Here is an 11,688-nt window from a genome sequence, read left to right as displayed (position 1 = left end):
CGCAGCGCACCCGCGCGTCCACAGACGTTTCCCAGAAACCCCGGGGGGGCGGGGCGCGGGCAGCAGCAGGCGGGGCGCTGGGGATGGAGGAGGTGGCGGGGGGGGGCTGTGGTGATAGAGATGGCCTCGCTCGTGAAGAAAATAATCAGCACTGCTAAGGGCCCCGCCGCAGTGGGTCCCTACAGGTATGCCTTGGCGAGAGGGAGGTCTGCTGAAAGAAGCAGCAGTGAGCAGGAGCGGGTTTTGCCCGGTAGGGTTCCGAGCAGGTCCCTGGAGGGGGGGGTCTTGGTGAGGGGGTGTCCCCCCGAGCAGGGACCCGTCTCCTCCCCAGTAACCCCCCGAGGACATCTGGAGTGCTACAGCGCGAACGGCTCCGCAGTGCTAGCGCCGAACTTCAGCCTGATGGGGGGGGGGGGGGCGGTCCTTATCGTTTTAGGTGAGGTTTTCAGATGTCTCTCAAAAAGTCAATTTGGGGAAATAATTCTAGAATTAGCGATAAGCAGTGAATGAAAAAACCCGCAAGAGAAAGAATGATTCCTCTCAAGTCAAAAAGCGCTTGTCTAGAATAAAGCATGTTGCATGGGGAGGTTAGCAGTGACTGCTGGCTCTGGAGGCGATGGAAAGGGAAGGCTGAGCCCGCTCCAGGACACGCTTTGGCAGTTGGAGAGCTTGCTGCCTGGGAATCGCAAATCTTTTCTTATTTTGAATGTGACTGTCAGCAGGTTATCAATGCTTTTCAGTCTAAAAACGAACTGCTGTAAAAATATGTTATTCAGTGTTTTCACAACTAAGTTGTTAGTTGCAACAGTTCTGAATGTAATGAAAAAAAATCCCAATTTTAATTGGAGGAAGGTTTCTCTTTGCTATTTGGATGTGAAAAATGTTCAATAACTATAGTAGACTCTATAGCTAAGGTACTGAGGGATTTTTACTAGGGTACTTTCTAAGAATTTTTAATTCTACATTCAGGCTTTGTTTTCCCAATATAAACACAGACTCCTTTGGTTTACACTTTTCCACTTGCAGCATCTTAGTGCCTTCCAGGTGCATTTTGTCTCCAGTACTTTGAAACTGAGATTTCTGAGCTTCAAACTGTGTGTTCTTTATTGGAATTATAAAGATGGAGAAATACAAAGTGTAGAAGCAGAGAGACATGACATGAAGGTTAACTTCTGTAAACAATAAACTGTTGGTGGATTGCAGCCAGGGGCCTGGCATTGCTTGTGGTTGAAACATCAAGACATGGGAAGGCAACAATTCTTTTGCTGCACACACACACCCCACTGGCCTAGCCTTCAGTTTAGCTCCCCACTGCTGTTGTCATGTGCACTCCAACATTATGTGCTTATTAATAGTTCTTGATGAAATACTGCTTATTATGCAGCCTGTTAATTGTATGACAGGTCTAACATCAATAAGTTTATCACTAACTTAGTTTATCAGGTTTCAGTAAACTTGCCAAAGTCCAGTGAGCAAAAGTTGCACAAGAAATAACTGCTACATCTCTGCTGCGGAGTCTGGGCATGGTAACAGAGGAATGAGGGCTTAATATGGAATGAAGAATTGGGATGTATGGGCTGCATTCCTAGTTCTGCGACAGCCCTTCAGTATGCTTTTTGGTGACCTATTTTTATTGTATTTTTGTATTTCCTTTACTGCATCCAATTTTCAGTACTTTGAGATAGGTAGACAGATATGTAAAGAGACAAATGTGTGAGTTTGTTAATGTCTCATTAATGTTATTAAGCTTTTTAAAAGACAGAGCAGAGATGCTGTTCCTATGCTAATCAACACTCATTTGTGTGAAGAAGATCTGATTAACTTTGCAGTCCTTGTCTTTAAGGAGCATGCTTCTTAACACCATCTCTCTGATGGACAGTGTTCTTCTCATGTCATAATGTCCATCCAGTTACACACTTAGGTATATTGAAACCTGAATGACTTTAGGCACGCACTCAGATCTCTGCTGAATCAGAGATTAATGAGTAGCTATGATTGATCCTAGTTATAGGATACATCTGCAGTTAAAGTGTGATTTGGGTTTGTGTAGTTGAAGTTTCTCTGAGCTTTGCTCATGCATTTGACTGCAGTAGAAGTATACCCTTCAGTTGGTAAATTGTTAATAGTCTCAGTGAATGGAGGATTCCACTGGTAAGCGTACTAAGAGAAGGAAGTTGAGGAGCAGAGTAGGGGACCCAATAAGACTGCTGCTGATGTTCATCTGGAAGTGGTATCAGAAGGCTTCAGCTTGTTTTTTCCCCAATTATTTGTGATACAGGACTATCTGGAGGCCTTTGTTGGGACAACTGTTTCGTTGTGTCATTTGCTATAATAAACACTACAAGACAATCTCTTTCTTTAGAGAGCTCATACCTTGTTGCATGGTTCTCTGTGCTTCAAACAGAAACAGAAGTTTGTGGTCTGAAAGCCTGTGCCTCAGACAATGCAGGACATGGTAGGAAAGCAAATAAAATTAAAGAAGCATGTCTGTTTGGTTCATACACACATTTTCTATCAATAAGAGTGCATCAGCTAGAAAACTACTTCATTCCCTAATTTCTCTTCTTTAAATAGTGTCGTTTTGTGATTTACTCCAGTTTTGTCAGTTGATGATAGAGAAAATAATTGCCACATAAGATATTTTAACATATCAGGTAAGTTACTGGCTATATTTTCCCCTATGAAATTACAGGACAATGTAGGACAGGGGTAAAAGGAAAGATGGGAATGATGGTACTGTTTGGATTGCCTAACCATAGTCATTTTTCTGAGTCCCTAAATTAGGTTGGTCCCCTGTGAAGTCAATGGATTGAGACAATCCAACTGAGTCAGTCTCAATTAAGAGATCTGATAAAAATGTTCTCTGCAAGAGTCCCTTTTTTTCTCCATTGACATCAAAGGGAAGCTAACCTCCTAATTTAGATACTTCAGGGAGGTGCTTAACTCTAGTTTGTGTAATTTGGGAGGCTTGTTGAACTGTCAAAACAATGCGTTTTCTTATGGCATGGGAAGAGATAACACAAAACAAACACTTTCAAAAGAATCTTTCTCTAATTTCTTTGCAAAATATTTGTAATTACCAGCTGAAGAGAAGTAAATTATGTCTTTTGTAACGTTTGCTAGGTAGTTTAAACCTTTGTTTTAATCTTTTAATCTCTTTGTGGTAATTAGAGACATTAATAATTGCCAACTCTACTTCAGCAAAAACACACTTGACATTTATATAAAAATGTTTTGCAAATAGCTTGGATTCTGCATTCTTCTGAATTAATCGAGCCAACAGGTCACTCAGGTTATTTGGTGAGAGGAGAATGATTGTTCTGGGAATCAGGGTGATGTGCTGACTGGCCAAATTCATGACTCTGGAGGAATACTGCCAGAGAACTAGCGTGCAGGGCTTCACCTCACAGCTGTAACTTGTTATCATGGTGCCTGTTTGAGAAGAAAAATGTTAAATTTTCTAATCAACTCTCATTTTTTTCTTTTTTTTTCTTCATTGTTCTGCAGCTGAGATGTAGATGAAAGGTATTGTCTACTTCTCAAACTAGGATGGAATATTTATCTGGGCAGGTGCAAAAAATGTGTTGTTTTACTCTGCCTCCCCTCTGTGCTATCTGCAATGTAAAAGCTGTGTATCTCGGTTTAGCATTGCATTGCTGTGCTCACACCTTGTGCCTTTGTGAGAACCGGGGTTTATTTTCTCAAAAACAAAGGTATGTGCTTCCATAGGTGTTCTAATCCCAGCTCTCCCAACAGCGTCAACAGATTGAAGTGTACAGACTTGTGCATGCATAACCTCAGTCCTCTATCTTTCTGAGATATTATAAACTACTGAAGCAAATGTGAAATGTGCTTTCAGATAGTTAAACGTTTTGATGGGGAAACATTAAACCGAAAATATCACTTCTGTTTTCAGCCAAGCAGTGCTGGTAGACCGGACAATGTACATTGCAGGACAGATCGGTATAGAACCTTCCACTGGTCAGCTTGTCTCTGGAGGGGCAAAGGAAGAAGCAAAACAGGTAAGATGTCTTCTAGCAATAAACTTGTAATGGAGTTGGCATGTGCTTGGTTAAACATGGACTTAAGAGAAATTGAAGAAACATAGAGAGCACATTTCACATCCACCAAGATGAGGGAAAAGCAGGAGGAAGTCATTCCTTTCTAACCCTGTTATTTTCCACCTGAACAACTTGTAGGTCAGAGGAGGAATCAATATTTCATGTAGGAAAGTAGAAAAGAATCAATGTTTGTGATAAAGGTTCAGACCCCAATAAAAACCCTGGTTTGAATTGGGGAAAGATTTGTTCCCCCAGCAGCAAAGAGGTGGTGTGAGGTAATAGCATGAGATAGAGCTGCATCATGCATTTACATCTAATGAATGGATGGTTTAATATTTGTGGTTTATTAGAAGCTCCCTTTTATTAATTTCTGATTTTGCTTACCCACTGAGGACTGTTGAAGATTTTCTGGGTGAACTCATACTGTAACATGGATGTAGCCAAGTTACAACTCATATTTACATACTTACCTAAATACAACACAGCTGATAGTTAAAAGATTTTTGTCTCATTTTCTGTTAGGCTCTAAAAAACATGGGAGAAATCCTGAAAGCTGCAGGCTGTGACTATGGCAATGGTAAGTGCTGCTGTGATGGTGGCAAACAAGTTGTTTTTACCTGGATTTTTTAAAAAAATGAAGTGACCTTTAGAAAAACCCCAAAAAACTGTTTGCTAAACATACAGTTTTTATCAACAACTGGAAGAAACAAAAGGAATCATGAGTCTGGGTTAAAACATAAAAACTATATCAACATGCAAGGCTTAGTGATGGGTATCAATGGAACACTACCTTTCACCAAAAGTTTCTGCCCATACTACTAATATTTTAACTCTAACTGGGGAAGCTCAGGTATAGACAGAGCTGCAAGTGACTACAGTTGTTTTAGGCATCCTAGGCTTTCCTCCAGGTAAAATCAGGTTTGTATCAATGGTGTTAATATCCTAGGAACTTTTAGTATTTTTCTGGGGGGAGGACTCTTAATAGTGGAGACAAACCAGGATTAATGCTGGCTTGAGCAGTCATGGGTAAAAAATTCTAGCATAGACTATATTTTCAGTCCTTTTATGGACTTTTTGGGCAGCAGATGTTATATATGATATAATTTAGTGCCAACAGTTGGCTTACAACAGCTTTTTTAATTGACCTACTTATCAGTTCTGTGCCTCTTGGAAGAATTGGACTTAGAATGAAATTGACAATGGATTTTTTCAGAGCTGGTCAGGAATGTCTAATTCCTTAAAGTTTCATTACATACTGGGTATTCAGACTTTTTAGGTGGTTCTGTAGGTAGTAGCTCTAATGGTCAGTATCTGTTTGTAAAACTTCAAAATGTTTAGAATACTTGAGGGAAGTTTATGAAATAAAAGCAAGAAATGCACTAAAGATTTCTAACTTTTGTATGCAAGTCAGAGGTCTAAAATAACTGCAGTTATGTAATTTCTAGTTGTGAAGACTACGGTTTTGATGGCAGACATGAAGGACTTCAATGATATTAATGATATTTACAAACAATGTAAGTAGATATTTTGTTTCTGTTTTACCAATATGGCTTGTGGAACAAATTATATTCACAGTAAGCAAAGTGTTTTAATGATTCAGATGATGTAGTTCCAGATTCTTTGAGATTCCAGTAGAAATACAACATTTAAAAAATAATTTAATTTGCAAGCAACAGATCAAGCACAGCCTAATTTCATGTGGATTTGTGTCCTACCATCCCACTAAACTCACTGTCATGTGAAGATCAGCTAGTGCTATCCCTACAGGTTGATTTTTCATGTCTCTTTACCTTGATAGATGCTGTGTTGTCCCTAATATAATTCTACTGGAGGCAGCCTTCAAATACTTAATTTCAGATTTTGTATGTCTGTTTCTTTAAAGTCTATTTATCTTTGAATGATTTGTGGGTTATTTTTATGGGACAGGGCTCATTTTTTATACAAGAATGAGCCACACTGCTCCACTTAAATAAAAAAAAAAGAATAATGCTTGGTTAGCAAAACTGAATGTAGACTGAAATAGGTGGTTCCAATGACCCATATTGTGCAGAAGAATTTGGGAAAGTATGCACATAAGTTCCTTATTTATACAGCTTTGGCTTTTGATTAGATAGCAACGCCTGGTCTTGAATGAAGTTTTTTACTGATGAGTTATCAACAGTCTTCTGCATGTCAAAATTGAATTGTGTGTGCATTCAAGCAGGGTAAAAGCAGACCAGCTGGATACTTAGTTTACTTGTTGCCTACTACCTGTAGTTCAAGAAGGCAGTTGTTGCTGTTCTTTGATTGTGAGTTGTTATCCTGCCTTGTCAGTGCAGGACCCTGAAATTACCATTTCTGAGCTTAGTGTTAACTCTCACTAGTAAAACTTTCATTTAATTATGCAAATTCCTTGAAAGTGTTCAAAGTCAGGTTGGATGGGGCTTTGAGCAACCTGATCTAGTGAAAGATGTTCTTACCCATGGTGGGGGGGATGGGTTGGACTAGATGATCTTTAAAGGTTCCTTCCAGCCTGAACTATTCTATGATTCTAGAAATTCAGCTCTTATATCTTTACCTCTCTTTGCCTCCCCCTGCCCCCATTCTTTTAATATCCTTGAGTGCCAGGCCTAACTGGGAACAGAGGAATAGGTCAAGGGCCTATTTTTTCTCTGCCTTTCTTTGATATGAGTAAGGCTGGCCCCCTGCTGACTTTATGCAAATCTAGGATGCTTGCTTCTGACTCTTTTGGCAGGGGCCTGTTTCTCCCTCTTGCTCTTTCTGTGAAAGAGCCCTCTCCCACTCCCTGGTGTTCGCAATTGGATGATCACCATTCTGATTTAATCTTTCTTTTTTGGCCAAGTTGGTGTTAAGGCCATGCAGTGTCAGCAGAGTGCAAATTATCACTGGCCACTAGACCATAATTGTGGCTGGCTTCTTGATGATGAATGGTAGCTTGCTGAGATGTTAGAGCAGTCAGTGACGAAAAACAAACAACAAGGGGGAAATGACAGCTGGCACAGAAGACTATTTGTCTTGTAGCCTTGAACCTGAAACTCTTTCAATGACTGTATTTTATACAGATTACTTTGAACTGTGTTTTATCAAGCAAAGTTAAGTGAATGGTGGATGTTTCTGTTTAAATTACAGTTTTCAAGACAAACTTCCCAGCCAGAGCAGCCTATCAGGTTGCTGCTTTGCCCAAAGTAAGTGTCACTTTTCTACCTACAAAAAAATTAGTTTTCTGAAATTCCTTACTTCTGAAGCATTCTGACAGCTTTTCTTATTCCAGAATAGCTTCAAATGCAATTATGTTAATGAAGACTCTTAAGTATTTAGTTTTTTTCTAAATATACCAGTCTTATTCCCTCACATGATAAGAGATCTGAATACGAGAGACATTTCTTTACGGTGGAAGATGGCTACAACACTAGAAATGAAGGGTTGTGATACTTAAGTAAGAGTAAAGTGAATTTTCAATATTACTTAACATTGCTAAATTAGTAATATAACTGTCAAAAGTATAATCTCCCTTAGATGTCACTCTGTTCTTACAAGGTTGTGTTATACATCCAATTGCATCATAAAATAGATATATCAAATTCCTAATACGTTTCTTCATTGTTTTCTCACAGGGTGCTCGAGTTGAGATTGAAGCTATTGCCATTCAGGGACCCCTCCAAGATGCTTCAGCCTGACTATAAATAGAGACTGAATATCTGACCACAGCAGTTTTAGATTTAATACTTCTCCCTTACATCCTATTCCTACAATTGACTATCAGCAGTTATATACAGTTGAAATCAGTAAACTTAACAAGGAAAGGTGCTTTCTTCTGGATTGCGGCCTTGGATTCTAAAATATGAGCTTACAGTGAGTTCTCTGCCAGCAAACCCTGAAATCTCTGAGAGTTCTGCTAATATCAGCTGAGCTTGATTGCAGCACAGGGCCCTTACTTTGTGATGGTGACTTGATATTCCGGTATTAAAGTACATGTTTGGGTAAATGTATGACAGTTATATTATGGGTGATCTGGACATGGAAAACTGTAATGATTTGTAATAGAAGGTTTTTCGTAACAATTTTAAATAAGAAAAAATGACAGAAATGGGAAAACAGAGCACTTGAATTGGTTAGTGTACATATTCACTTCTGTGTTTTGGGGAATTTTGCTGGTTTTGTTTCTGAGCTGTCTTAAACTCTTTCTTTACAGAACAGATTACTGTTGGGACTCACATTTTTTCATATGGAAGCAATTGCTTTAGAAAGTTAATAATTTCAGAAAGAAGAAAATTATGCTATTCTAAAATAAAGTGCTATCTTTATAGATCAGCTGTAAATTAATTTCTACCTGTAATGTTTTTCATAGCATTTCAACTTTGACTATCTTTTGATTTAAAATGAAACACTGAAAAAAATCCTGTTTAATGAGAATAAAAATTGCATCTGTAAAACTGTGCTAGTCTGTTCTGGGAACAAACTTTTCTCTTCCTGATTATGCTTTGATATTCCATTACAAAAAAGCCCTATCCTGCTTATTCAATAAGAAATAACTCAAACCAAAATAAGAAGTTTATTATCTATCTTCTAATAGGTAAGGATGAAAATAATCCTCCAAGACAGGAGGCTTTCAGCTACCATGGCATTACAGTTCTTGGCATTTTTCTCTCTGTCATTAAGGTCCAAAGCATCTGCTTGATGGGGGGATTAAGCAATGCTGAGAAGTCACACTGGTGATGCTAGTAAGTTAGCCCTCCCTCTGCATTTATCTTCTAACTAAGTCGAAATGGATAGCATGTTTTTAATGAACTAGTTTGAAAGTCAGCTATCTCATGGTAGAGTTGATTCCCTGTCCTCCCCGCAGCCATATGACTAAGCACAATGTTGGTTTATTTGGGGGAAAATGAGCAGAAATCCTTTTCTGTTGTAGTCTGTCCACCTCAACGTCTTTGTTTTGCTCACTTCTGTGAGGATGGCCATCCAGTTGCATATGGGATGCCGCTGCCACTGTATTTTCACTTTCTTTGAGTGGAAAGCAAAAATAGCTATATACAGCCACTTGGAGAATGTGCAGTTTCAGTGGTAGAAACACGTACCTGCTTTACCAAATGTACCGTGAGAGGGAGTGCTGTAGGCTGCTCCTTCCAGAGGCTGCTGATTGTATGCCAGAGTGCGTGACTGAGTGCTTTAGAAGCTATTTCTAGTCCCATCTCAAGTGACCAAAGTCACTCAATTTTGGTAATCCCCAAAAGCAGCAGTATAGCAAGGAGAGGACATAACACTGGTTTGCCACAAGTCAAGTCACAATACTGTGGGTTCAGCTCAAATCCAAACTTCAGTTCTCCTGCGCGTGTATCATCTGTCTTCTGTGTATAATGCCTACTGATGATCATCTCACATGGTTTTAATCCGTTAATGAGTTTCCTATGGTAAGCATGCAAGAAAAATCCAATCTGGCAGCACCATGTTGCTGTCTGCCTTTCCACGGCACACGCGGATAACTGCCGTGTCTGAAAATCCCCCTGCGTTCAATAATGCCACAGCCATGCTGTGTGAATCATCTTCCATCCCTGGATAAACTGTAAGTGTTCCACCTGTGGTTTCTTACCTTCTTGCTTGTAAGATGTGCTTTCCAGCTCTCGTACTTCAGTTGCACTATTGCAGTAATGTATTTAATATTTTTCAGGCACTCCTGGTGTCACTTTAGCATATCCCAGAAAAGCAGTTAGAAAGCTGTGAGAACAGTCAACCCTACTTACCCCTTCTAGACATGGTGTGAAATGGCCATTTCTCCTGATTTTTACTGAGCTTGTAAATTGTCTTTTTTCTATACAGGTTAATAATGAGACTGTGACAGCAAGTATGTAAGATGTGTGGGTGTTTTACAATATTATATTGCTTTCCCTTGACAAAATTGGAGATATTTATTTTTATTAGAAGCAAGATAATGCTTTTAGTATTTCAAACTAAAGTTCCAAGCAACAACCTTTGAAAAGTACCTGCATATAAATTCCTACACATAAACTTTATTAGTCTTGGCTTGTGCTCTTGTTCTCTCTCTTTGGCTATACCGTTAATGTGTATGCTCTACAGCTCTAACTCAAGAAGGAATCCCACCTAAGAAAAAACATGACCAGGCTTGTTAAGGAGCTAGTACTAACATGAATATGACTTTCTAGGAAATGTAGAGCAAATGTTGCTTCACTTTGTCAGTTAAGAATAATAAATGTAATTGATGGGGCTAATTTGAACAGATTCCCAATTTATGTTTCTCTGTTACAGCTTTGCTCACATATAATTACTTTGAAATACATTTAACTTATTTGTAGCAGATTTAGTTGAAGTTTACCTTCAGCAGATTTCAGCAGTGTTGAACAGGAGCCAAGTTCAGCCTTGTAGAATCACTATGGTTGTCTCTTACCTCCACTCCCTTACTTGTGCTATGCTGCCTCTTTGCCAACCTTGAACCTAACACTAGATGGCAGTTTCAATTCTTTTTTCTTTGAGCTGGTTTGCCCGTTTGCTGATGTAAGTCCTTTATAGAACTCCTTTGTGTGTCTTCACTGGTACAAAAGGGTGTGAATATACCATTGCTTTCCGCAGTAAGGTACAGGCTGAGACTGAAATGTAAGTGAAGCAACCGAAAAAAATGCATGCTGGAATGCAGCTAACAAGACGCAACCCAGTAATGCCATTAAAAATGTTTGTACCAGTAAGTAGGTGCCACTCTAAAAAAAGTCAGGAACTAAAATCCACTTTTAGCTCTATGATTCTTTACCTTTTAGCTGGAGACCAGTTGCACAGTTTCTTGAATGCCTCAGGCCTACATATATGTTCTTCAGGTACAGGAATTCTAGAATGACTGAAATAAACTCCCTTATTTACAGCTATAACATAGCAGTTCTTAACATAAACAATAAGCCTTCCATAGAGATGTTTAAAACTTTTATTTTTTTAAGCAGTTATATTATTTAATTATATTCTTTTAAGACAAAAAGAATAAGTCCCACAATTCTCCAGTATGAAAAGCAAGTATTGTGCATATCTCATAGGTCTTAGTTCAGCAAAGTACACAAACACTTAAGAAGTCCTGTTTTAAGTAAGTTAAACTTAGTTAAACTTAGCTTTTTTGTTTGCTAGACTGAGCCACTAACATGCAAAATATGAAGTTGCAATTCAGCTTGTGGCAAACTAATTTCACCATTTAAAATGTTTCAATCACATGTAACTTAAAAAAACAACAAAACAGGTCCTGTATTTCTGTGAAAATAAAACAATACTTAAATTTGCATGTTATACCAGGTATTTCTTTTAGTAGTTATTTTTTCTCCAAATGATTATATTCTATATGGATTAAACAATGCAAATATAAAGCTCAGTACTTAATTTTAATAAAACTCTATTTTCTGTTAAAACATATAACCAAAGTTAAACTGACCTAATCATCTTCTACAAGCACCTTGTTCTTGCTGCAGTTTTTACCTGAAAGCAATTCCTCATTGAGCAAAAGAGCCAACCCTAGCCAGCCAGACTGCCAACTATCTTCTGGACTCCTAACATGCTTATGTGTCTGCATAGAGATGACAGGGTGCAAATTTAACCTCTTCTACGGCTGTGTTTATTGGTAATTGAAACAAAATTCCTACCA

At 38.7% G+C, this 11,688-nt stretch overlaps 1 protein-coding gene across 1 annotated transcript; it reads left to right on the top strand.

Annotated features, from left to right (window-relative positions):
• The first annotated feature begins 74 nt into the window (after positions 1–74).
• Positions 75–8,494, top strand: RIDA (reactive intermediate imine deaminase A). Its single transcript, XM_074885117.1, has 6 exons — positions 75–185; positions 3,917–4,022; positions 4,584–4,638; positions 5,507–5,575; positions 7,191–7,246; positions 7,676–8,494. The coding sequence occupies exons 1-6, from the start codon at positions 121–123 to the stop codon at positions 7,736–7,738; spliced, it is 414 nt and encodes a 137-aa protein (XP_074741218.1). The 5' UTR covers positions 75–120; the 3' UTR covers positions 7,739–8,494.
• Positions 8,495–11,688: the final 3,194 nt, after the last annotated feature.

This window comes from Strix uralensis, chromosome 1, assembly GCF_047716275.1.
Source record: "Strix uralensis isolate ZFMK-TIS-50842 chromosome 1, bStrUra1, whole genome shotgun sequence".
Lineage (NCBI taxonomy): Eukaryota > Metazoa > Chordata > Aves > Strigiformes > Strigidae > Strix > Strix uralensis.
Note: the sequence above shows the minus strand (reverse complement) of the source record. Positions and strands in the feature narration are given on the sequence as shown.

Excerpts from the sequence above, each read along its gene's own strand:
- RIDA (XM_074885117.1), top strand. The coding sequence starts at position 121 with ATGGCCTCGCTCGTGAAGAAAATAATCAGCACTGCTAAGGGCCCCGCC. Across the intron at positions 4,023-4,583 it reads CAAAGGAAGAAGCAAAACAG|GCTCTAAAAAACATGGGAGA; the intron begins GTAAGATGTCTT and ends ATTTTCTGTTAG. Across the intron at positions 7,247-7,675 it reads AGGTTGCTGCTTTGCCCAAA|GGTGCTCGAGTTGAGATTGA; the intron begins GTAAGTGTCACT and ends GTTTTCTCACAG.